General features: G+C 59.2%; 11 protein-coding genes across 11 annotated transcripts; 5 read left to right on the forward strand and 6 right to left on the reverse strand.

The window, feature by feature from the left end:
• Nucleotides 1–69: 69 nt before the first annotated feature.
• ACA1_289080 (uncharacterized protein) lies at nucleotides 70–891 on the reverse strand (the record flags this gene model as incomplete). Its single annotated transcript, XM_004367874.1, has 2 exons — nucleotides 70–272; nucleotides 381–891. The coding sequence occupies 2 exons, from the start codon at nucleotides 889–891 to the stop codon at nucleotides 70–72; spliced, it is 714 nt and encodes a 237-aa protein (XP_004367931.1).
• Nucleotides 892–1,787: 896 nt separating this feature from the next.
• On the forward strand, nucleotides 1,788–5,066 carry ACA1_289090 (ankyrin repeat-containing protein; the record flags this gene model as incomplete). Its single annotated transcript, XM_004367875.1, is given in 9 exon segments — nucleotides 1,788–2,217; nucleotides 2,415–2,635; nucleotides 2,690–3,058; nucleotides 3,135–3,586; nucleotides 3,601–3,875; nucleotides 3,999–4,141; nucleotides 4,272–4,400; nucleotides 4,470–4,567; nucleotides 4,637–5,066. The coding sequence occupies 9 exon segments, from the start codon at nucleotides 1,788–1,790 to the stop codon at nucleotides 5,064–5,066; spliced, it is 2,547 nt and encodes an 848-aa protein (XP_004367932.1).
• An 81-nt stretch (nucleotides 5,067–5,147) lies between these two features.
• ACA1_289100 (protein of function, putative) lies at nucleotides 5,148–6,461 on the forward strand (the record flags this gene model as incomplete). The annotated part of the gene is made up of 5 exons (XM_004367876.1): nucleotides 5,148–5,558; nucleotides 5,705–5,822; nucleotides 5,913–5,938; nucleotides 6,018–6,137; nucleotides 6,348–6,461. The coding sequence occupies 5 exons, from the start codon at nucleotides 5,148–5,150 to the stop codon at nucleotides 6,459–6,461; spliced, it is 789 nt and encodes a 262-aa protein (XP_004367933.1).
• Nucleotides 6,462–6,608: 147 nt separating this feature from the next.
• On the reverse strand, nucleotides 6,609–8,065 carry ACA1_289110 (HemolysinIII related subfamily protein; the record flags this gene model as incomplete). Its single annotated transcript, XM_004367877.1, has 5 exons — nucleotides 6,609–6,743; nucleotides 6,832–7,022; nucleotides 7,121–7,248; nucleotides 7,361–7,607; nucleotides 7,933–8,065. The coding sequence occupies 5 exons, from the start codon at nucleotides 8,063–8,065 to the stop codon at nucleotides 6,609–6,611; spliced, it is 834 nt and encodes a 277-aa protein (XP_004367934.1).
• A 418-nt stretch (nucleotides 8,066–8,483) lies between these two features.
• ACA1_289120 (Ham1 family) lies at nucleotides 8,484–9,448 on the reverse strand (the record flags this gene model as incomplete). Its single annotated transcript, XM_004367878.1, has 3 exons — nucleotides 8,484–8,549; nucleotides 8,646–8,838; nucleotides 8,997–9,448. 3 exons carry the CDS (start codon nucleotides 9,446–9,448, stop codon nucleotides 8,484–8,486), a joined length of 711 nt encoding a protein of 236 aa, XP_004367935.1.
• A 576-nt stretch (nucleotides 9,449–10,024) lies between these two features.
• Nucleotides 10,025–12,259, reverse strand: ACA1_289130 (Fbox domain containing protein; the record flags this gene model as incomplete). Its single annotated transcript, XM_004367879.1, has 2 exons — nucleotides 10,025–11,315; nucleotides 11,364–12,259. 2 exons carry the CDS (start codon nucleotides 12,257–12,259, stop codon nucleotides 10,025–10,027), a joined length of 2,187 nt encoding a protein of 728 aa, XP_004367936.1.
• Nucleotides 12,260–13,111: 852 nt separating this feature from the next.
• Nucleotides 13,112–16,706, reverse strand: ACA1_289140 (protein kinase domain containing protein; the record flags this gene model as incomplete). The annotated part of the gene is made up of 14 exons (XM_004367880.1): nucleotides 13,112–13,346; nucleotides 13,422–13,528; nucleotides 13,583–13,690; nucleotides 13,782–13,900; nucleotides 13,992–14,163; nucleotides 14,234–14,665; nucleotides 14,758–15,021; nucleotides 15,049–15,144; nucleotides 15,215–15,341; nucleotides 15,419–15,470; nucleotides 15,554–15,666; nucleotides 15,762–16,000; nucleotides 16,103–16,237; nucleotides 16,491–16,706. 14 exons carry the CDS (start codon nucleotides 16,704–16,706, stop codon nucleotides 13,112–13,114), a joined length of 2,415 nt encoding a protein of 804 aa, XP_004367937.1.
• A 331-nt stretch (nucleotides 16,707–17,037) lies between these two features.
• On the reverse strand, nucleotides 17,038–19,075 carry ACA1_289150 (uncharacterized protein; the record flags this gene model as incomplete). Its single annotated transcript, XM_004367881.1, has 8 exons — nucleotides 17,038–17,214; nucleotides 17,315–17,526; nucleotides 17,600–17,708; nucleotides 17,777–17,932; nucleotides 18,040–18,159; nucleotides 18,224–18,393; nucleotides 18,482–18,625; nucleotides 18,685–19,075. The coding sequence occupies 8 exons, from the start codon at nucleotides 19,073–19,075 to the stop codon at nucleotides 17,038–17,040; spliced, it is 1,479 nt and encodes a 492-aa protein (XP_004367938.1).
• An 807-nt stretch (nucleotides 19,076–19,882) lies between these two features.
• On the forward strand, nucleotides 19,883–20,679 carry ACA1_289160 (MORN repeatcontaining protein; the record flags this gene model as incomplete). Its single annotated transcript, XM_004367882.1, has 2 exons — nucleotides 19,883–19,942; nucleotides 20,002–20,679. 2 exons carry the CDS (start codon nucleotides 19,883–19,885, stop codon nucleotides 20,677–20,679), a joined length of 738 nt encoding a protein of 245 aa, XP_004367939.1.
• Nucleotides 20,680–20,752: 73 nt separating this feature from the next.
• ACA1_289170 (uncharacterized protein) lies at nucleotides 20,753–21,443 on the forward strand (the record flags this gene model as incomplete). The annotated part of the gene is made up of 3 exons (XM_004367883.1): nucleotides 20,753–21,009; nucleotides 21,078–21,201; nucleotides 21,264–21,443. 3 exons carry the CDS (start codon nucleotides 20,753–20,755, stop codon nucleotides 21,441–21,443), a joined length of 561 nt encoding a protein of 186 aa, XP_004367940.1.
• A 1,264-nt stretch (nucleotides 21,444–22,707) lies between these two features.
• Nucleotides 22,708–23,695, forward strand: ACA1_289180 (Ras GTPase activation domain containing protein; the record flags this gene model as incomplete). The annotated part of the gene is made up of 5 exons (XM_004367884.1): nucleotides 22,708–22,823; nucleotides 22,889–23,034; nucleotides 23,161–23,192; nucleotides 23,406–23,558; nucleotides 23,618–23,695. 5 exons carry the CDS (start codon nucleotides 22,708–22,710, stop codon nucleotides 23,693–23,695), a joined length of 525 nt encoding a protein of 174 aa, XP_004367941.1.
• Nucleotides 23,696–24,016: the final 321 nt, after the last annotated feature.

Raw genomic sequence — 24,016 nt, forward strand, 5'->3', positions numbered from 1 at the left:
TGGAGGCGTCTCGGAGTTGGGACTCTCCACCCGCGACCACGACCGCGTGCCTGGCGTTCGCGTGCGGGGTCAGTGCGTTTTTAACTCCGACGCGCGCACACAGCTGGGAGGGAGAGGGCCCAAACCAAAGTTGAAGATGTGGCAGTCGGCCAGCACTTCGGCGTCGGCCGAGCGACCGCCATAGATGAGGAGGCAGTCGTCGAAGCGCACGGCCGTGTGTCCCCAACGCGCTGACGGCGCCGTGCCCGCAGTCTCTATGCCCGCGCTGTAGCCTGCACTCATCAACCGCACGACACGCACGACACGACACACGCACGACACGGTCGCGTTCATGACCTTCGCACACTGGTGGACATGGCACGAGAGGAGAGGGACTGTACGGGCGGTGGTGTAGCGGACGGCCATCTCGCGCTTGTCGGGGCGGCCCACGATGGCCGAGAACGAGCCCGAGGCCGCCTGCTGCGACGGCAGCAGCCGCGGCGACGACAGCGGCGACAGCGAGTCCGACGACGTCGTGGTCGAGTCGCCCGACGTCAGGCTCGGCCCCGTCGGCGACTCCGACGCGACCGTCACCGGCGGCTTGCTGGGCGGCGACACCGACGATGTGCTGGCCAGCGGCGACGACGAAGACGGGAAGCGCGGGGGAGAAGGGGAGAGGGGCGAGGAGGAGAGGGAGGAGGAGGTGGACGATGGCGAGGAGGAGACGGTGGGCGAGATGGAGAGGGAGCTCGCTGCGCCACCGGCGTCGCGTCGCTCCTTGCGCTCGCGGTCGATCTTGGCCGACGTCCAAGAACAGGTGGTGGTGGAGGAGGGCCCACCAGCAGCCGACACGGCGGACCCGCCAACCGAGGCTGGGGCCAGCGGGTTGATATGATGGACCACGGTCAGCATGGGTGAAGATGAGGACGAGGATGATGAATGTGTGGAGGAGGAAGATGAAGTTTGGGTGGGGGTGGGGCTTCCTCCACGCAGGAGGCGAGCATGGCTGAGTGTTGGGGTTTGCCCCCTCGTAGACATGTTTGGATTGAGGCAGCCGCAACTTGTATTGTTGTATTGTTTTCCTTCTGCTAAATTAATTATTGTATTGTTTTCCTTTTGCTAAATTAATACTTGTACTATTGTTTGGACACTGTCGACAATTAAGGTATGCCTGTCCGTAACCATCTGCTCCTCATCAGGACACATCTGCGGGGTGGTGCTCTTCTTCTCTCCGGCTTCACCACACGGCCTTCCAACAACCACCACCGCTCCTCCCTAGCTACAAGAATGCCGAGGCAAACCTGGCCACCTCGCCACGCAAAGAGTGAGTGGCCACGTTTGCAACCGGCGAGAGTGCACAGGGATCTCCCTTTCATCTGCAAACTGTCCGCCACGCGGTGCCTTCTCCGATTCTGTTGTCTTCTTGACACTACACACCTCCACAGGGCGGAAATTCAGCGTGGTGCATTCTTCACAATCCAAGCCATGCGCGGGTAAAATTGGGCTTCCGCACCGGGAATGTAAAGCAGCCGCTGGGTTGTCTCAAACAAAGAGACCGGAACTAAAGAACCCTCCGCGATACCAAGCAGGACACAACTCGCGAAGAGAGAGGAAAGAAGAAGGAGCAGGAGCAGGAGCAGGAAGAACCCAAGCTCGACAAGAAGAAAGATCATCATTTCTGGATTGAAGCGGGCCAAAGAGAAGAAAAGAAGAAAAAGAAGAAACGCAGTTATTACACCAACGACTGAAAAGCAACGGTAGAAGGAAAGAACAGAAAAGAGAAGATGATGGAGGTGAAAGAAAAGAGGATGGACGGAGGCGGCGGGGTGGCGCCTTCAGAAGGGCGAGGCAGCAAAGAGTCGCTGCTGGCCGAGGCCGGGGGCGGCAGCGTCATCGCGGGCCGGTCGCGCAAGGCCGGGACCGTGGGCTTCGCCTCGAGCAGCCCGCTGGTCACCACCCGCAGCGGGACCATGATCGCTGGCATGGGCGCGGCCCTCGAACGCGAGCGCGAGCGCGAGCGGATGCTGCAGCGGCGGGAGAAGCGGGGCACGCTCATGCTCTACCAGGAGCTGAGCAAGGGCGGCAACCATCAGACGCTGTCGCTGCTCCAGACTGCGACCCCCAAGTCGCAGAAGCCCACCACACAGACCTCGTCGTCGTCGTCTTCGGCCCAATTCCTCTCGACACCTTCCAAGTCCCCGCGAGGTGCGGGCAAGAGTGGCAAGGGGGACCTGTCGCGTACTCTTCTCCCCCCCCCGCGCTTCATTCTTTCTTCGCTCTTTTATTCATCAATTATTTCAATTAATTTCACCGCATTAATATATCATTATTATTTATTGTTTTAAATTATTACTATTTATTCGTAGCTGCTTGTTATCATTTTAGTATTTTTATATGTCACACATCCATTTATTAACGGATACAAACTACAACAGCGCGTTCGAAGCAGCAGGAGAAGTCGCCGCGAGGTTCGACCATCAAGCGCGTGCTAAAGCTGACGCAGAGCTTGACCGGCGACCGAGGGTCGTCCGCACACGCCGCCGAGGAAAAGGCCGCAGCCGATAAATCGCATGGCGACCCCGCCGGGCACGCGCAGGGCCTCGACTCCTCCGGCTCCAACACCCAATGGCGCCACTCCGTCGCTTTCTTCTCTCAGGTGCGTGTGCGTGTGCGTGTGCGGTGTAATCATTGACGTGCGTGGGACATCCAGATGGGCAACGGGTTCGAGAAGATGGTGGAGGAGCAGCGCAGCAACGAGAACAAGGGCTGGGTGCAGAAGGCCAACCTGTCGCCCCGCTACCGCAACCCGGAGGACCTGGAGCGGCGCTACAAGAAGGTGGCCCGCGAGGAGGAGGAGACGCTCGAGCTGCGGCGAGCGCGCGACCGCGTGCGGGCCAAGCTGCGGGCCAAGCTCGTCGACAAGCTCGCCAAGCGGGCCGAACTCAAGGCCACCGACAAGCGGAACGGCGAGCGCGACGAGGTCGAGGAGTGGGAGAAGGGCGATCGCCTCTCCAACAGCGACGACCTCGACGCCGGCTCGGACAGCGATGACGACGACGACGATGACGAAGACGACGACGTACGTAACGCCGCGTGTGTCGTGTCGGGTCGAGTCGTATGTGTCGTGTCGTGGTCCGACTGAGCGTTGCGTGCAGGGATCGAAGGACGGGCTGGCGCTGGTGACCGAGGACATTGCCGAGCTGGAGCTCTACTCCAACCTGCGGCGGGGCATGGAGCAGCAGCAGCAGGCGCTGACCCTGTCCGACAGCGCGATCATGCCCACGATCGAGATCACCGGGGCGGCCGTGCCCCGCAGCGGCAGCCACGAGCACGCCGTGTGGGTCAAGCAGATGCACGACGGCGGGCAGGCGGAGGGCCAGGGCCACGACGAGCGCGTGCTGCCGCCAGGCGCGCTCGCCAACCGCGGGCGCAGTGGGACGATGGACTTCTACCACCTGATGAACCAGGGCGCCAAGCTGATCGTGCCCACGCCCGAAGACGAGGAAAACAACGAAGCGCGAAGCCCAGAGAACGAAGAAGAAGACGACAAAGGCGCGGAGAGCGAGAGCGAAAGCGACGAAAATGAAAAGCGATGGGCGCGACGACGGTGGGACGACGGAGCGAGGCCCGGCTCGAGCTGGTGCGTGACGTCATCCGACTCAAGTCCGAGGACAAGGTCGTCGACCGAGTCGACATCTTCGGCGCGCAGGTCGCCCTGCCCATCGAGGCCGTGGCCCTCATCCTCGCCCTGTCATGCGCCTCGCCCAAGGACGTGGGCTTCCTTCACCTGGTGAGCCCCGCGTGGGCCAACCTGCTCGGGCAGGCCGCCGGCGACGCCGTCTGGGCGCTCTGGTACAAGCAGCACTTTGGAGGCGGTCCCTTCATCACCTGCAATCGTACGCCCCCATTCTCCGCCCTTGCGCGTGTGTCGTGTCGTGTCGTGTCGTGTCGTGTCGTGTCGTGTCGTGTCGTGTCGTGTCGTGTCGTAGCAATTCTGATGTATTGCTGTGTGCCCGCAGCGCGGGAGTATCCGCTGAGCTGGCGCGCCACATACAAGCGGGAGTGGGCCTCGCTCAAGAGCCGACAGCGTGCCGAGAGCAGGACCGACGACCCGGCGCTCAACATGCTCCTCCACTTCATCTATCGCGGCCACGTCGTCCTCGTTCGCGTATATGCCCCCCCAACCTTCCTCTCCCCTCCGGCGCTTTCCTGCAGGAGTCGACCGAGGCTGGACCCAGTGCCCGAGTGTTGACTTGCCGGCTTACATTCATTTCCCCCCCCCAACAACACAGGAGCTGTTGTCGGGCCACCCCGAGCCGGCGGACCTGGTGAACCGCGTCACGGCCACGACGCCGCTGCACGCCGCATGTCAGGTGGGCTCGCTGCCCATCGTCAAGGAACTCATCGCCTACGGCGCCAAGGTAAAAAAATCACTTGCTGCACCACACCGACCTGTGGTCGCAGCCCTCACACACACACACACGGCACAGATCAACACCAAGATCGGTCCCGAGGTCGTGCGGTTGACGCCCTTCTACCTGGCCTGCATGCATGGCCACCACGCCATCGTCGAATACTTCCTGGAAAGGTGCGTTGTGAGCGCGTGTGCGGTGGTGCGTGTGCGTGTGTGCTGACGCGCCCGTATGACGCAACACAGGAAGCAGGACCAGAAGTCGCGGGCACGGATCAACGCCAACGCCGGCTTCGCGACGCCCGTGCTGCTCGCTGCGATGAACGGCCACTGCGCGGTCCTCCGCTCGCTGCTGCGGCACGGCGGCGACCCCAACCAGGCCAACGCCAACGGCGAGCTGCCGCTCTTTGTCGTGCTGCGACGGTGCGGCAACCTCCCGCCCAAGACCGTGCGCGAGGCCAGCGGCGAGGGCGTGCTCGAACGCGAGCGCAAGCGGAGACGCAACGTGGCCATGCTGCGACACCTGCTCACCTACGGCGCCGACGCTGCCACGGTGCGCACCAAGACCGGCGAGTCGACCACCGACGTTGCCATCCAGGCCGCCTGCGATGACGACGTCCTCGGCCTTCTCCGCAAGCACGGCGCCCCCGCCGCCACGCCCGCCCCAGCCAAGTGACCGGCCACACGATTTATTTTATTTTATTTCCCTCTTCTTTGTTTTTGTATTATTTATATTTATTTTATATTTTAAAAAAGGATGCACAAGGTCTGTCGGCTGGCGGTTCCATCAGCACGCCTGGCCTCGTCAAGGGGCAGCTCGAGACTTGCAGGTGCCCTCTTCACGGGTCCGCTTCCACACGTTCGCGCGCTCCGGAACAGATCGCGACCGGATTATGAAGATGGAGATGGAGGGCACGACATAGATGCTGGGTCTGGACAGCCAGCAGCAGCAGATGATGAGGAAGCCACGCCCTCGGCGGAGGAGGCGCGGGTGATCGAGCTGACGAGGCGGTGGGCCGACCAGGTGGTCGTGGGCCTCCGGCTCTGCCCCTTCGCCCGCCTGGACGAGACGCGCATCGTCTGCGCCCCGGCCGGCGAGGCCGACGACCTCTCCTCCTTCCTCGCTTTCCTACGCAAGGAAGTCCAAGTCCTCCACGACCAACCCCACGTACCCCTTCCCTCTGTGTGCGCGTGCGGTCGTGCGTGTGCGGTTGTGCGTGCGCGGTGGGTGTTGGCTGATCGATGCGGCGATGTGCGCGTGCGGTCGTGCGTGTGCGGTTGCGCGATGGGTGGTGGTCATGCGTGTGAGTTAAGGTGGCGAGCACGTTGGTGGCGCTGCCGCACGTGGAAGACTTTGCGCAGTTCGAGGCCTTCAATGCGGCGGTCAACATCGCCACGGAGGACTTGTCCACGGACGACGACGGAGAAGAAGGTACTCCCTCCTCCCCCCAATACGCAGCTCCTCCTGTGCCAACCGTCCCAGCAGCAGCTCACCTCATCATTCTTCATTCGTCCAATTCAGTCGAGACGGTGCATCAGATAGCCCAGGTGCGCGTGTGTCGTGTCTGGTGTGTGTCGTGTCGCACACGCACCTAAGGCGCTAAGCGCGTCTGGCTTGTGAATGCAGTTCCACCCGAGGTTCAGGTATGAAGGCGAGGAGGAGGACTCCGTGGAGAACTACACGAGCCGATCGCCCTACCCCACCGTGCACCTCATCCGCGCGTCCATCATCACCGCTGCACGCGAGGTGCCTACCCACCGCTCTCTACTCTTTCGCGTTCACCACTTCGTTCGTTCGTTTGTACTGTTGCGACGTGTCGCTGACCGCGGACACGCACATGCTACGCAACACGCGCGGCCGCACACGTGTGCGGCGTCCCAGAAATACGGCGAGGACTATCTCCTGCGCTTGCCCGAGGCCAACAGCAAGCGATTACAGGCGCTGGGGCTGGAGCAGGTCCGCAAGCGGGGCCCATCGGCGATGAGCAGCGCCGACCAAGACAGCACCTTGGCGTCTAACAAGAAAGAGGCACAACACAAGAAGACAAAGAAGACAACGCCCAGGGCATGATGATGAACACCAAATCACAGCAGCAATTGCTTTGTCTTTACATTGCCCTCCCCGCGCCTGAAAACATGGGGGGAAGGGGCTTTAGGTTACTCTGTGGACCACGAACCGGCCTCGGCACCACGAACTGGCCTCGGCACCACGAACCACTTAGGCGGTGGGTAGGTCGCCGTAGCCTGCCGGGCACGAGTGTTCGGGGATGACCCCGTGGCAGTACATGAGCGCGCCCACCTGCACCAGAGCTGCCAGGAACACCAGCACATGCCAGATCACATGGCTTTGGCACTACACAGCACGGCACGCAGACAATGAGTATCATCGCGTGTGTATGCGTGCGTGCGTGCGCGTGTGTGTGCGCGCGCGGGTGACATACGGAGTAGTCGAACATGCCGGGCGCCCAACGCTCGGGAATTTGTGAGACGTAGATGGCCGCGGCGACGGAGTAGATGACGCCCATCAACAGCACGAAGCGGCCGATGCGCCACACGAACCAGAAGCTGCCGTCCATGTACACCAGGTGTCCGACCGGGATCAGGCTGAACCATCCGAAGAACAGGTAGAACGCTGGCCGTGGCCAAAAAGGCACACAGTGAGTGGTGTGTGTTGTGTGTTGTGTGTGTGTGTGTTCTCAGTTGCGTGCGCGTGCGTTAGGAGAGATGTACAGGTGCGGAGGAAGCGGGTGTGCGGTTGAGAGAAGTAGGGGATCCACGACAAGGCCAGACCGATGACACCGAACGCCGATATGGTGGTCATGTATACGTCCCTCCACCACGGCACGCAGTGGAAGCCCCTGCACACCACACGCACGACACGCACGACACACGACGGCACGCACCAACATGACGTCAGCACCAGTCCGGGCCGTGTTCATGGAATGTGAAGGATGCAGTGCTGATGCATACCAGTAGACGAGCGGGAGATAGGAGCCCACGATGAGAAGGGAGATGCCGGAGTAGTCGAGGGTGGCCAGCCGCTTGTAGGCGCCCGGCGAGGTGCAGTTGAACAGGTGGAACACGGCCGAGCAGATCATCGTCGTCACCGCGCACGCAAAGTAGATCCCGAACAGCACGATGTCCGTCGCCGTGGGCTCGTGGAGATAGCGGATGGTCGGGTGGAAGAGCGCGATGAAGATCAGTGCGCCCAGCAGATCTGGCAGATATGCACGTTTTCGTTTATCATGTCAACTACAGACTACGTGCGTGTGCGTGTGCGTGTGCGTGTGCGTGTGCGTGTGCGTGTGCGTGTGCGTGTGCGTGTGGTTCGGGCGAACGTACGGGTCCAAATATTGAGTGTTTCTGCGAGCAAACAGTTGAAGATTAGTGTTGCGCTCTCAAACGGAGACCAGGACCTGAGTGCGTGGTGTTGTACCGTTGTGTTGATGGAATAGACTGCGAGCGCACAGCTTCCAACTGCGCAGTGTCGAGTCACACAAAGGTTTGGTGTTAGTGTTGTACACGCAAGTGGGCGTGGGCACCATCGATGGGAACGGGAAAGTTGGCGTGCCTGTAGGAGACGCGGTAGCCGGTGAGGACGTGTCGGTTGTACTGCAGGAATGCCGGCACCTCGTGGTAGCACTTGAGACCGGGCTCGTTCGTCTTCTTGTCCATGACCTTCACAGGGAGCGTGCTGCCGCTACTGTCGTTGCCAGGCCTGTTGGCTTCCTTCTCTTTTCTTCGGTGGCGATGACCGCTTGGTGGTGCTGCCACGCCGGTGAATTATTGGGTCGGGCGAAGTGGGTTTCTTCTTCATGTCTGTTTGCCCCCCCCCGTCCATAAATAAATAAGTGGTAATAATTATTATTTATTTGTCTGGGAGAGAGCACAAAAAAGATGAACGTACCTGTTCGCGTGTGGTGGTGTGTGCTTGGTGGGTGAGAAGGACAACAATAAGTGCCGGAGAGGGGGGTTAAGACAAAAAACAGAGGTGACGGGCAATTGATTGAAACTCTGAAGAACCTCCAAACAATCACGCCCATGTGGCCATTCCGCACGTGCGCGGCCCAGGTCCGGATCTTCCTCTCCTCGGTCATGAGGAGGGTGGCGAACTGAGCGCAAGCTCCACCAGCCGGGCGTAGAGCTTGTCCAGTAGCCTCTGCCGATGCGTTGGGTACCTGCGTTGCGTGCACGCAGTCAGTCCTGCCAGTGATCAGCAATCATGTTACACTCGCTCCATGCTGTGGCTGCGAACGGCGTACTTGAGCTTTTCGTCGGGGGGCAGCAGCTGGATGGTGCCCAGTAGCAGGCTATACTCGTCGACGTAGAAGAGGCTCTCCATGGGGAACCCCGCGATGCGCATCGGGTCGGCTTCCTCCAGAATGGTGCCGTCGAGCAGCCCGTTGAAGTACTCCACCTCCGGTTCCTCGTCACTTCCTCCGGCACAGCTCCGCCAGGCTTGACCATCGCCACGACGGACCGGAACTGCACCTTACTGTCACCGACAAACCATCATCATCAGATCGAAGACCGCGACGCACGCTCCACGCACACACACAATACGCACGATACGCGCACACAACAACAATAAGGCAGGCGGCGGCACCGGTTGGAGTGGCCTTGCATGCGGGCAAGGCAGTGGGTGATGATGCCCTCGTCGGTCATGGAGGTGATGCCGTCCTTCCACCGCCGCACCTTGATGCCGGGCTCCCCGTTGAGCGTCTCGATGGCCAGTGACGTGTCGTCGGCCACCACGACGGTCATCGAGCGCTGGTCGGGGCACGGGCCAGTGGGGGTGGCGGCGGAAGGAGGGAGAAGGCGGTAGTGCTGGCGCGCCTTCTTGGCCGCGTTGCCCTCGAGCGTGGGTTGGTCCTCGTCGACCTCCACTTGCGGCAGGCCCGCCTCCGAGGGCGACACCACCACGAACCGCACCGACGGAGCTCCGTCGCCGCCCGCTGCTGCGGTCTGGCGTGCCTCGAAGTACTTGCGCACCTCAGTGAGCTTGCCCTCGTTTTGAGTGCACATCACCACCCGCACCTCGACACTCAGCTCGGCCATGTGACGCTGTTTACTAAAAACAGTGTTGTCGAAGTGGTTGCACAACACGTTGGCCGCCCTCTTATTGTACGGCGCCGTTACGAGAAAAAGAGCAGAACGTACTGCGTGAAGCGAGCAGAAGAAGGGGGAAGGTGGAAGGATGACGAGAAGGCGGGGAGGGATGAGAAGAAGGGTAGACATAAAGGTGGTTTATTGTGAGAGAAGTGAGGAGAGGCTACATTACATCGAATGTGCGCCGTTGGGTGGCGAAAGGGCTTCACATATACAAGCCGTGACGAAGGGATAAAGAATGAATGAAGCGCACTCACGTGAGGGGTGATGATCCGGCGAGAAGCCCCTCGCCGCGTGCGGTCCGTCGCTCGAGGAGGGAAAAGAGATGAATAAAAAGAAACTAAAATGAAAAGGTGACTGGCGTGCGCCTTGCTCCGTGGTGCACCCCTCCCGCGCTGCTTCGATCGATTCGAGGGAAGCGGCACGAGAGAGGGAAGAGGAGAAGGCGAGCCGAGTCGAGAGGTGAGGAAGAGAGTCGAGAGCGAAGAGACCGCGGCCGTGGTGCTGCTGCGAGTTGAACCCGGCTTAGCCGAATCTCGCGGCGGCGAGCGACCGCTGGGCGATCTTGGCGTCGTGAAGGGCGGGCAGGGGCTCGCCGGTGATGGGGTCCCTCCTCTCCTCGCCGACGAAGCTGATGTTGCAAGCCTGCGGACGGCGGCCCTGGGCGTACGCGGCGCGCTGCTTGTAGCGGACGATGCGACCACAGAGGAAGGTGTCCCAGTAGCCGCACTTCTGGCTGCGACTGACGCCGGGGGTATCCTTGAGCCACCAATCTTCGTACCACTCGCCGTCGGGAGCGATGTCCTTGCGGTGGAAGAAGATGTCGAGCGTCTGCTCGGGCAGTTGGCCGGGATTGGGCGTCTGCGAGATGAAGCCCCAGCAGCCGTTGAACATCTTGAGCGAACCGATGCGCCACTGCTCGGCTGAGAAGCGGGTCTTGAAGATGTCCTTCCATCTCTCGTTCTGCTGCAGAAGAGAGTAGATCCAGGCCCATTCGTCCGATTCCGAATCTTCGTCGCCGATGGTGGGATCGACGGGCGTCGGCGGGAGCATCGCCCCCTCCGCCGATTCGAGCAGCTTGTAGCGTCTCAGGTAGAGATCCTTCCAGAGCCCGTCGTCGTTGGCCAGGTAGGCCATGCGCCGCTTGCACACCTGCTCCAGGTGGCCGAGATCGCTGCCCGAGAGGTAGCTGAAGATGCGAAGCAGGGTCGTCGACGGCAGCAGCAGGAGGCCCGAGGTCTCGCTCGCTTCATCGATCTTGAGCGATCCCAGCTGGCTGCTGATCGGCGAGGTCGAGACGACGAACGCCGAAGGTGCCGAGGGCGAGCGAGGACCCATAGAGCCGCCCGCTTGGCCCTGCTGGCTGCGCGAGATCTGGATGGGCTGCGAGCCCGACCCGTGGAGGAGAGGCGACGATGAGAGCCGGGGCGACTGCAGTACTGCAGAGGCCGAGCCGCGAGGGGAGAGCGCCACCACCTCGTCGTCGAAACAAATATTGTTGCCATCCGTCGGGGCCGCGTAAAGGCTGATCGAAGGGATGTTGCCGCTGCCGTACTGCTGCTTGCCCTGCTGCTGCACGCCGCCGTTGTTCGAGCCCTTGAGCGCGGTCGAGAGGTACGAGTGCTGGCTGCGCGGGGGCGACGAGCGCGGCATCGATCCGAGGCCGCCGTTGTTCCTCAGCCGCGCAGGGGGCGAGGAGGCCGGGTAGCCCCCGCTGCCACCCAGGCCCGACGATCCGCGAGGCCCGGGAGCATGGATGGGCTGCGAACGAGGCGGCGATGCACGGAAATGGCCGCCAGCCGATCCACCGCCTCCGCTGTGGTAGCCGCCGCCAGACGTCGGGTAGTGGCCGCTGCCCGCGTACTGGAACTGCTGCTGCTGTTGCTGTTGCTGGTAGCCGCCCCCGCCTCCAGATGATGCGTAGCCGTTGCCGAAGTTGCCGCTGTGCTTGTGGCCAGCACCGTTGGGCAGGCCCGAGCTGCCAGGACGCGCGTTGGAGTACTTGCCGCCAGCGGATTGGACCGAAGATGGCGAACCGGCCGCGCCGCCGTTGGAGTAGAGGGAGTAGTTGTGCTTCCTCGTCACGACGCCGTTGGTCGAGTGGAGCCCGTTGGAGTGGAAACCGCCACCAGCGTAGGCGCCGGCGCCTCCTTGCAGATGCTGCTGCTGTTGATGATGATGGCTGAGATGGTGATTGTTGTTGAGGTGCTGCTGATGGAGGCCGAGTCCTCCGAGAGACCGCACATCGTGATGATCTTCCTCTGAAGAGTAAATAAGCGAATGGATGGCCGGGGAGGTGGGGGGCGAGAGGATGGGCGACGAAGAGAAGAGGGACGCCGATGGCGACGAGTAGAAGCTGCCTTCATCGAAGGACGACCTCTGCAGGCCAAGCGCGCCGTGGCTGCCTCCCATCTGATGAAGATGGCCCTGGCCCTGGCCCTGCGCTCCTCCGCCGAGAGCGTGGAGCAGGTGGCTCTGGTGCGTGGGCGCCGAAGACGTCGAAAGGCTCATCGACGAAGGCCAGCCGCCGTTCGAAGCCGAAGAAGATGGGGCTCCTCCGAAGGCACCGGCGTGGTCGGCGCTCATCGTCTGGCCGAGCCTGGTCGGAGGGTCATCGGAGAAGAGGCTGTCGACCACGGACAGGGACGACCAAAACGATACGTCGCCGCCTCCGCCCGCCGAAGGTGCCGCTCCCGTTGATGACGATGGTACACCGGCCGCTGAAGTCGAGATGTCTTCGGGACCCTGCCGTCTCTGCATGGCGGAAAGCATCCGATCGCAGGACTTCGCGTGTGGTTGATCCGTTGAGACCGACTACCTTTGGATTAAGTCCTTAGGTGGTTTCGATGTCTGATGAAAGTTGGCAGTCTCGGTCGCTTGAGGGATGGCCGGCGGCAACTGCGATCGACGACGTAGTAGAGCGACTGATGGAGGCGAAGGAAGAAATATTCCCCTTGTCCAGCGGTCTTCTAGAACGAACAGGTCGAACGAGGCGTCGTGGCGGACCACGGAGATGATGGAGATGCGATTTTTAGTTCCGACTTGGCCGCAAGAAACACGCGATGTTGATGGTAGTCCTGGCACGCGGTCTTCTTGCACCACCTCGGCTCCTCGAGACGAAAGAGAGGCCTTGCAAGCTTCAAACCCTTCAAGGCAGGTCCCTCTGCGTGCCGCTCCTTCTGCGCCGTTATCTCGTTGGTATTGTAAACTGCTCCGCGTCTCCTTGTCGCTCTCGTCGAGAAACCTGAAGCACGTGGCTTTTGAAATTAATTGAGGGGTACGAAATTTCCTACGAACGACACCTTATTGGTCCGGACATATCTTATTATAAGGAAATTTCGCCACGTGCCGGACAGTCGTCGACGCTAAAGCAGAACCGCCCGAAAACTGATGGAACGCAGATTGGAGTCGACGAGCGCCTGCTGGCCGCACCGCCAGCTATCGTCTTAGAAAATTCTAAGATGGAGACCACCGACATGATGACGTGGCGCCTCTTCAAATGGGAAGGAGGGACTGCTGATCCCCTTGTGGATCGCAGGCAACCTGACCGCAATGCAAAAATACTTTCGTAAAATTACATCCTCATGGAGAAGAACACGATGCACCACAGCCTCAGCTGGCCGCCAGCTTATCACTGTCGCTGGACTTCTTGAGGACCTCCTTTCGCTCCTTCTCCTTCTCCTTTTCTATTTCCTTCTCGATCGAGCCCACGGTGCTGCTCTTGCTGGTCATTGATCGGAACTTGAACGACTGTCCCTTTCGCGAGAGGATTGACACTCTTTGCAGCTCCTTCTTGACCTTCTTCTCCTTCTTCTTTTTGTTGGCCTTGAGCTCTGACGCCACAGATCTGTTTGTCGCCCCACCGACGATCGGAGTTAAAAAAGAGCGAAGGACGACAAACACACAACCACGCACGGCGTACATGAGCAGCTCTTCGTGACTCTGCGTCCTCTTGGGCTTCTCATCCACCAACGTTTGAAGGATTTTCTTGAGCTTGGCCTCCTTCTCTTTCTTTCCCTGATAGAGTCCCTATGTGAGAAGCGCCAACGATACATGATGCACGTGCGAAAGAGATGTGCATACGTTGTGGTCGGCCGACAGGACCATGTTGGCCAAAGCGAGAACTTCATCAGTGTAGGATCGCATCTCGGCCAACTGGATCAACAAGTCGTCTCTCTGGCCCATCACTCTCTGTAACAGGCGAATCCTTGGGTCAGCGCCTCTGTGGCCCGACGCTCGACGCTCGACGCACTAACACACCAACATACGGACAGCGACTTACCTCGACTTCTTGTTCCAATTCGTCATTTCGGCTCCGCAGCTTTCCATTGTCGTAGAGAGCATCCTCGAGCTTCTTCCACATCGCAGCGTAGGGCTTGTCCGGCGTGGACGTTTTGATCTCTGCTTTGCGCGCAACGACACGGATTAGAGCGGCGAAGAGGGAGTCAGCGGAAGGAACGCTCAGTGTCGATTTGATTTGGCAATTGCGCACCACTGGAGTTGCGGGCCGAGTCGCTGTCCGATTTGTCGAGTCGTTCGAAGCCGTCCGAGCTCGAGCTGAGGAAGATGATGGTCTTGTCCTTCTCGGCCGTGGGCGGTGTGGTCAGCGGGGTGTGCCGGAACTTGAGGAAGTGCTCGGCGTCGTCGCTGTTGCAGGCCAGACCCTACCCAAGCATCGCTCGTGAGCAACGGACATGCGCAAACCCACCAACGGTGTCAGCGGTCATTCCGTACATTCTGGCAGATGGGCCGCTCTTCGCTGTCGACGGTGTATTTGGAGAAGGACTTCTTGAGGGCCTTGTCTTCCTTCTCCTTCTGCTGCATGCGCATGCTCTCGCGGCTCTCCTTGAGCCTGATCTTCTCCTCCCGCTTCTTCTCCTTCTTCTCCATCTTCTCCTCCCTTCGCCTCTCGCGCTCTCTTCGTTCCCGCTCGGCCTTCTCTCGCTTCCTGTTCATCTCCTCGGCGTCGCTCGAGTGCGACTTCATCGCCGCGGTCATCCGCCGCACGCTGCTGCCGCTCTTCCGCTTGCTGTTCCCGCTGCTCAGGTTGGTAGTAGGCACTCCAGACGTCGACGACGACCGCGCCGTTCGCCTACCCTCTCGCTCCCACTCCTCCATTTCCTGCTCCGACGATGGCATGCGAGGTATCTTCTCCCCGTTCTCGTCCTGGAATGTGTGCGTCGCCGGAATGCTCAGCATTCCAGAGAAACAGAGAAAAGAGAAGCGGTGTGGTCTTTGGGGGGGGGGGGGCAACGCACCTCCGACTCAGATTCGATGCAGGGATAAGAGGAAGAGATGTACATGGTGTCGCCTCGGCCATCGTCGTCTTCATTGTCGTCTTCCCGATCGGAGTGCTGGTCGGACGAGACCGACGCACGGTGGATGACCACCGAGTTGTGCGTCTTGAGCGAGGTCTTGAGCTCCTCCGGCGGCAGGACGACCTGTTGTGCGAACAGATTTAGCTCCGGCATCAGGGCCATGCGCATCACAGGCCCCGTGCGGTCCGTGCGCCTCGTGGGTACCTGTTCGGGCTTGGACTCCGGGGGCACGGCGTTGGTGATCCAGGGGTGCGACAGGAGCTCCTTGGCCGAGGGCCGCTTGGACGGTTCTTTGTTCCAACACTTGCTCAAAAAGTCTGCCAGCTCCTATTGGGTTCACCACCAGATAAGTGTAAGCCAATAACAGCTGCAACTAAAATGATGGGCCGTGCCGTACGTCGGAGCAGGGCTTGGGCAGAGGCGGGCGGCGCTCCTTCACGATCCTGTACATGGCGGCCAGGGGCTGCAGATCGAAATGGGGCGGCTCGCCCATAATCAACTGATACACCGTCGAGCCCACCGACCTGTCCGATCGATGGTCAGCGGCTTCACCCTCAACCGTCGCCATAATGCCAAGCAAGGCTGAAATTTTAAGTAGTACCAAATGTCGGACTTGGTCGAGTGTCCGGCGACTTCGATGACCTCCGGCGCCACTAGAGGAATGCCGAGGCCGGTATTAGCAAAGCGCCGGTCGGCGTGCCAAATGAACAACGCAAAAAATGGAAAGGGCACGCACTCCAGTACGGCGTTCCCACCACCGAGAATCGCTTTTCGCTTTCGTTGATGACCGCCGCCACGCCGAAGTCTGTCAATTTGATGCCGCCGTCCTTTGTGAGCAGCACATTTGCTCTGCACAAACCGACAGATCAGCAATGAACAACGAACAGACACAGAGCCGCGGCCGCTGGAGCCGCTCCGGTGCCAGTGTTTTTTTTTTTACGCACCCCTTGATGTCTCTGTGGATCACTCTCTGCTCGTGGAGGTAGGCGAGGCCCTTGAGCATCTGGGCGGTGTAGAGCGCGGTGATGTTCTCGGGGAACCGGCCGTAGTCCTTGAGCACGTCGGAGAGGGCGCCCTCCTCCACGTACTCCAGCACGAGATGCAGGAAGTCCTGCGTCTTGACGTACCCGATGAACTTCACCACGTTGGAGTGGTTGAGCTTCTCCAACACATCGGCTTCGGCCTGGCGGCACAACGTGAGCGAGCGCACCCGCGCGATTGGTGTGAGTTGCGATTGATCCCACACGTCACACCACCGACACGCACGAACAGGGTGGGTGCGTACCATGACGGCGGCGAGCTTGGACTTGGTGATCTTGGCAGCGTGGAAACGCTTGATGGCCACGATTTGGCCCGTGTTGACGTTGAGCGCCTTGTGCACGGTGCCAAAGCCGCCTCGGCCGATAAGCTTGCCCATACGCTGCAATCACCACGAGCATTAGCAACGCTTCCTGCCCAGCATTTCGCCCCCGAGGCCGAAAGGATGAAAGCGACGGTTGCCGGGAGATGAGTGCCAAAATAAATAAATAAAAATAAAAATAAAAATAACAACAAACAAAACGAACAATATGAAACAATAAAGTAAACGAAAACATATTGACAGTAAAATAAATAATCTTTATATACACAAATAATAAAGAACGAATGGGGGGGGGGATTAAAAAGGTGCGTACGTATTGGCCGGCCATGAGGCCTTCGCACTCTTCTCCTTTACCGCCTGGCACCGAGAAGGAAGTCCTCCTTTCTCCTTGGCTGCGGGTCGACGATTTGGAAGAGGAAGAGCTGCTATCATCGTCATCTTCGTCGTCATCGTCTTCCTCGTGGCTTTCCATCTCCTTCTCAAGATCGTTGAGCCCCTTCATCTCGTCATCTTCGCTGGTTGCCGCCATCGTTCCCCGACAGATAAAGATTGACGGAAGCGATCTTGGTTGATTAAATAAATTAAAGGATCGAGCTGCGTTGCCGAAGGAATCCAAATTGATTTTGATGCTCGTTGATCGAACAAGCACTACAGGTCCTGGCCCGATGGAGGAAAGCGGCTTGCAAGGTGGTGGTTGTGTTGGTTGTGGAAACAGCTCCGGCTCCAGTTCAAACGTTTAATTTTCGTAAACGTGCGCCATTGGGCCGAGACAGACTTTGATGGCGTGCAGGCCAGCGTCGTTTAGATAGAAATGAATGTACAGAGAAGTGGAGAAGTGGTGGCTTGAGTGGTCGTCGGCTCTACATGGGGGCGAGTGGGGCGGCGGGAAGTGGAAGCACTGCGGCGTCCATGGCCGCCAACTCCCGGCGGGCGGCGGCGATGGTGGGGCCGTCCATGATATTGGCCAGGTCGATGCCGGGGATGGCGAACCCAGAACTGAACAGGTAGACCACGTAGATGTCGAGCGTGCGAAGCAGCTGCACGAATCCCATCTTGAAGTAGAACGCACGCACAAGGAGATCGACCAGGTCAGTCGCTTGCTTGTACGCGTGCGAAACTCGGCGGTGTTGGGGGTACCTGTGCTTCGTGCAGGCTCTGCATGACCTGCGGCTGGATCTGCGCCCACTGGGCGGACTGGAAGACGCTCGGCATGCTGCGGACTCGACCTTCGGCCATGCGCGACGCCAGGCCGATGGAGCGCCAGACGCGGGCGTCGCCCTCCACCAAAGACCCGGCCCTCTCGCTCACCGTCTGCATCTCCTGCATACTCCTCTCGATCTTCTCGTGGGCTGTTGGGCCAAACAGAGGGTACACAGTGTGAGCTCAGCGAGCCAAGCACCAGAAGATGCCGGTCTGGCGTACCATCAGAGGCGTCCAATAGCGCTCCGCAGGTGAGGCCAGTGAGCATTCCACCACCGGCAATCGCCGTCAGCGTGGCTACAGTTCCGCCCACAAGCAGACCAGCTCCGCCCTGCAAAGCGCACATGTGGCGTGAGTCACCGCGGTACTTGTCGACCCGGGGCCTGAATCGTCGCGTACCGTGAGTACGACGCCGGCAGCGAGGGCTCCCAGTGCAGACACAGCAAAGAGGGACGAGCGTGAGTGAGCGCGACGCGCGCTCTTGGCGATCATCTCAGCATCTTGCATGAGACCGGCCATGAGCTGCTCCTGCCTCTGGGCGATCACATTCGCTTCCTGAGCCGCGCCAGTAGATACCTAGAATGGAACACCCAATTGTTAATTTATGCTGTTAATGTTACACAGTCGGCGCTCCAACAGTCCACAACGAAGGCCGTAACTACCTCGTTTAGGAGCTGGAGGTAGGCGTTCATGTTCTGGGCGTCTTGGAAGGCAGCGGCCGATTCGATTCCCTGGATGGCCACCAATACGGCTCGCACGCGTTCGCGCAGGGTGACTGCGGTCTACAAAACAGAGGGAAAGAGTGAGCACGAAGCGGAAAGGAGAGCCTAATGAGCTCACAGGAACCTGAGACGATGTCTGCAGAACGGAGGCGTAGTCTCTCGATCGAGCTCGCAGCGAGTCGAGGTGGGCGTTGTGCTTCTTCACGTCGGCAGCGATGCGGGACAGTTCGAGCCATCTACTGGTGATCTTGCGATGGTTGCCAACGAGCACACTACCCACCGGTTTGTTCAAGCCTGCACACAGGTTCATCGCCACACAACAGACGAGCTCAGCACCCGTACTCATGCTGAGCAGTAGAAGAGAAAAGAATTAGAAATGAACCTTTCATCGGCACGACCGAGGCCAGGCGCTGTGTGAGGTGCACGAGTGCATCCCCGGCGAGGTCTTCGGCGCTCATGGGCGCAGTCACATCACCGCTGTCACGCCATTGCCTCACCCGCTCTTCTTCAGTCCTGGCGGGGGTAACTGCACGCCATGGTGAGAACACCACAACGCGCTACAGAAAACACACAAAAAATAGATACCTGGAATAACCGTTTCGACTCCATCAGGTCCCACCATGGTCTCGGGCGCTGCTCTGGTGGTGGTGGTGGTCGTGGTGGCGGTCGAGACTTCGTCGTCCCTCGACCCGCCCCTGATCTCGCGGATGATCATTCCGCCCATGCCCACAAAGGACGTGGCGCGGGCCGGGAGTGACGGATCCACATCGCGCAGCCGCTTGGTGAGACGTCGCAGGCCGTTGCGATGCTTGAGGGCGGTCTCCGACACGGAATCCGGGATGGTGATCGAACCGGACAAGCTCCGGCGCAGGCCAGCGGCAATGCCCTTGTTGCGCCTGGATGTCGGTGGCGCCTCACGAGGGAGAGGCAGGTCCAGTGGATTCACGTGTTGCTGTGTGGTGGTGCTGGCGCTCATGCTTGAGTGTGTTGAAGTTGAGAGTACGTGTGGTGGGTGTTGTGGTTTCTGAATGACAGTAGAGGCGGAAGGTGTGAGATAACTGAGGAACTCGGGGCCTTCAAGTCGTGTCGCCCAAGAAGTCGGGGTGAACGAAGACGATTCCCAGTACGAGAGAGCGAAGGTGACACCGCCTGCCCACAGATCCTCGAGAAATCCACTCCGCTCGCGGCGGCCAGGAATGGTCGAGAAGGACTCGATCTGCAGATTCGGCCAGAGCTCCAAGGACCAAGCTCGGTGGGTGAGCTTGATGGACGTGCTGCGGGAAAGGACAGAGGGAAAAGAAAAGAAAAAAAGAAAAGAAAAGGAAGACAAAAGATATCCACTAACGATGAATGCAGTGCGGCACGTTCGGCCGGCGCTAGGTCCGTTGCCCCCACGCTGTCTCCTCGGTGCTGTGCGTGGCGGTTCCGGCTATGGTACAACTTCGCTGCGCACACATTCGCGCTTGATCTCGTTTTCGCTAAGAATGTCGGTGGGGGGGGGGCAGCGGAGACCTTGCGCCCAAGTCTTCCCTTTGGTAGTTCAGTTCTCGTTTTCCTGCGCAGTTCGACGCCCTTCGCCAGGTATTGCCTCCTTCGGCGACCTTTGCTCGGCTAAGTTGAACAAAACAGAAAGGAGTGCTCACACGCACAGCATAGGAGGAATCTCCGCCTCAGTGCCGCGTCCTGGGGTGAGGACTCTACCAGCAGGTACATCCTCGCCAAACATGCTCGCTTGCTCTCTGTCGTCGCAAGACCTGATCGCGATGACGATGTTGGGTTGGCAATGCTCGCAGGAAGCACCACCTGGCTGATGGCAGTACGTACGAAGGCGGATGGGAGAACGGTAAGCAGCATGGCCGCGGGAAGCAGGTCTTTGCAGACCGGTCCTTATATGAGGGTGAGTTCGTGGAGGGCGTATTCGAGGGCGAGGGCAAGATGACGTTCGATGACGGTACCGTACTCGAGGGCACATGGCAAAGCGGCAGCATGGTGAAAGGCAAGCAAACGCGCGTGGAAGACGGCCTGCTCTACGTTGGCGACTTCAAGGATTCCCTCTTCCACGGTCACGGCATGGCCAAGAGCAGCGACCAGCTGTACGAGGGCGAGTGGCGCAACGGCGAGCCGTGCGGGCGAGGCCTGCTCAAGGACTCGCTAAATGGCATCGTCTACGAGGGCGAGATGATGGGCGGCCGACCGCACGGCCGCGGCAAGGAGACCAACTCGCGCAAGGGCCACGTCTACGAGGGCGACCTCCGATACGGCATGAAGGAGGGCCACGGCCGGCTGACCTATACCAACGGGAGCGTCTACGAGGGCCAGTTCCAGAACGACGTCCCCGAGGGCCGCGGCAAGTTCACGCGGGCCAACGGCGACACCTACGAGGGCGAGTGGCGACGGGGCAAGCAGTGGGGCAAGGGCCGCCTCGTGAGCGAGAACGGAATGAAGGCGCACGAGGGCCACTGGAGCGATGGCGTGCTTCACGGCGAGGGCAAGGAGATCTCCCTCTCCGATGGTACAATCCTGCGCGAAGGTGTATGGGAGAAGGGCAAGTTCACTCTCCCTCCCGTCATCGCGTTGTAGCGTGCGCAACACAACACCACAGAACACAAGAAAAGAAAAGGAAAAGTTGAAAAAGAAATCAAAACAAGTGGAGATGAAGGGGACGCTGCCCGAGGTCTCTGGTGCGGCCACCAAAGGGATGAATCCTTTGGTGGGCGATAAGGCGAACACACAAGGCTCGTTGGCGCCCACAGTCGACAATGCGGCGAGTGTTCTGGCAAAGCAAAAGCACAAGTGGGCGGTGGCGGGGTGTATCGCAGTGTGCTTCCTTGGTTGGGGCCTGGCCACATTCATCATGGGCTATGTCGGCCAGCGTGCCTCCTTTCGGGCCTCCCTCCTCTACAACACTATGTACCCCCCCCCTCTTTCCCTCCCTCTCTTTGCAACACTAACGTCTTGCTGGCGCGGTTGGGTGCTAGGGGGTTCCTTCTCTGTACATTGCCGTTCCTACCTCAACAGCAGTTCCGAACGTTCACGCGCAACCACTTGCTGTGTATCGTGTCCGGCCTGATGTTCACGTGGGCGGACGTGGGCTTCTTCAAGGTACGCTTTCATGATGCTGGACTTGAGGCCCTAATGCGCGCTTTCTCACTCTTGGCCACCAGCTATCGAGCATGGGGATGAGCGTGAGCGTGCTGGGACCTGTGACAGCTCTCTACATCATCGTACCCGCCGTGCTGGGCGTGCTGTGTCTGGGCGAAACCTTCACTCTGCGCAAGGTGGTGGGCCTGGTTCTGGCGGTGTCCGCTATCTGCCTCCTCGCCAGCGACGAGGGCGCAGCCTGAAACCCACCTCCAACGCGCACGCTCCCCATTTTGTTGTTCGTGACCGAGAACTCATTGTATAGAGCTGGAGCGGTGAAACACTAGCCAACCGCTGCAAGGCGGGAGTGAAGCAACTTGCCTCGATGTGTACCTCTCGCTGGGCCGTAACCGACCAAATTTGTCGACGCAGCCCATAACAGGAAAGCAGCCGTTGAACCGTCAAGCCAAGAAGAACGACTACCGGGGGCAATACAGAGGGAAGAGAAGACGAAGGAGTGGAGATCAAACGAAAGAGAGGCTCTACGTTTACTTGGCTGGTCGCGCGTTGGGTCGGCGTCAGAGTTGTGGGACTTCAATCCTGCGGTAAAAGGTGGATGAATGCTCAACGGCAGATTGATTGTCTGAGCTAGAGGAAGGACGTCGAAGGAGCCGAGTATAGCAGAGCAGGAAAAGGAGAAGGAGGAGGAAATAATGGAATTCTCACATTCCGCCGGCAGCGGTATCTTTTCGTTTGATCGACCCGTCCATGGATCGCGCGAGCGATGCTCTACGTGGGTCTTCGGCACCCCCACGCCCCAGCAAGTGGAAGAGAAATTCAACACAATGCGACCAGAGGACGCATACACGAAACTGGAAGAGGTAAGTGCTTGTTTCATCGTTGAATTGCATGGCTAGCTCAGCAGAGATCTCTAAATTAACTCTCGATTTAATGCACAGCTAATCTTGGAAGAAAAATATGACTTATTGTTGGTTGCGATGGAGGCTGTCCGACATCTTGAGGATAATGATGTATTGGTATTTACCTCCTTCGCTCGGTGCAGCTGCCGATTTCCCCCACGCTAACTTTTACCGCAACAGATACAAGCGGTGGTGTCAATAAGTGAAGCACACAACCGCATCTATGCTCTGCTGCGGCAGGCCATCCACCAGGAGGTGACCAATTTTACAGGTAGCTGCTGCATCGCACCCCTCGCATGTCGTGCCTTTCGCTAACCACTTGCGTTCAACACCAAAGCCAAAGCGATGTTTCTTCTCTCCAGCACTTCCCTCTCTTCGGAGACCGACAAGCTCTCCATCTCTGCGTTCTTCCGAGAAGGGAGCACTGCCACGTATCTTCTGTCATCGTGGATGTTCCGGTAAGTGCCTCCTTCATCAACACGCTGACGGTTCTTGGTCTAACGCTAAGATCTTCATCTTTCTTCTCCTTAGGGAGGGTGAGCCGTATCTACAGCGCACGCTGTACCCCTTTGTGTCTAATATTTGTAAAAACGAGGTGTGCTTCGAGATGGACCCGCATCGGGAAACGAATCCCGCGAAGGTGGAGTCCAATCTCTCCCGGCTACTGTGTACAGCCAAGCAAGTGGTGGATCACATCTGCTGCTCGCTTAACTCCATCCCAAAGTACCGTCATTCCCACTCTACACCTGATCCCTGCAGCAACAGACTCACTCTCGTTTCGTCACCAGCATATTGCGGCGTATTTTTTGCTTCCTGGGCTCCGAGATCAAGCAGCGGTTCCCAGAGGAGGTCAACATGGTGCTCAGCGGATTCTTCTTCCTTCGCTTTTTGTGTCCGGCGCTCGTGACCCCCAACTTCTACGGCATTTGCAAGGGTATATCTCATCTCTGCCTCATTCTTGTGTGTAGTCATCCGCTCAACGTATGCTTGGTCCCTACAGAACAACCGTCTCCTATCGCCAGCCGTTCCTTAATTTTGCTATCCAAGTTACTCCAGACAGTGTCAACGGGAGCCGAGTTTGGCGTGAAGGAGGTACTTCGAGACCAACATTCATCATGTACGAGTCCAATGCTGGTGCTGATTCTCTTTGATTCACAGGAGTACCTTTCTATACCCGCCCTAAATAACTTCGTTGCGGCGTACACACCGAGCCTGAACAGATTCTTCGCCCTCCTTGTGGTACATCTCCCGTCCTACTTCACTCAAAAGCGTCCTACCCCGTCACTCACCGACATGGTGTCACAGGAGGAGGATCTCCTAGTCCCCATCCCCGTCCCAAACACCAAGGTGCTTGGTTCCAACGGGCTCACCAATGGAACGGATTCCAGTTGGATGTACAACAGCGGTAATTCGACGCTGAACCCCAAGTACCATGCAACAGACAATAACGGGCTGTACGTATTGAACCTAGGTCTTGATAGCTCATTTGTTCTTGCTGACCTTTCCTCTTGACCCAGCAACGGCACTACGCAACAGGGAAGCTCTTCTGCTCCAAGCCCGAGTCCGGCTGCGATCTTCGCCGGCGGTTCGCCTAGAAGGAGCCGCGCTCTGACGCAGCTCTCGCTCTACTTTGATCGCTCCAGTCCTCCTGCGGCTTCAAGCATCTCGCCCTCGGCTGTCACTCCATCGCCGCTTGCTCAAGTGGTGCATTCGAACTCACTCAGCTTTCCCGCGGTCTCTGCGGACCCACCGCCGCTGTTACACGCCCAGTCGCAGGGCCACCTCTCCACGCCATTGCCCCTCAGTACACACCACCACGGTCTACAGAGCGTATGTTCACCGCCCCAGCACGTGCACGCGATTAGCGATTCTCTATGCTGACATCGACCTTTTTTCTGGTATAACAGCCCGCAGCA

This window comes from Acanthamoeba castellanii (assembly GCF_000313135.1).
Source record: "Acanthamoeba castellanii str. Neff unplaced genomic scaffold scf7180000084777, whole genome shotgun sequence".
In the NCBI taxonomy this organism is placed as follows: Eukaryota; Discosea; order Longamoebia; family Acanthamoebidae; genus Acanthamoeba; species Acanthamoeba castellanii.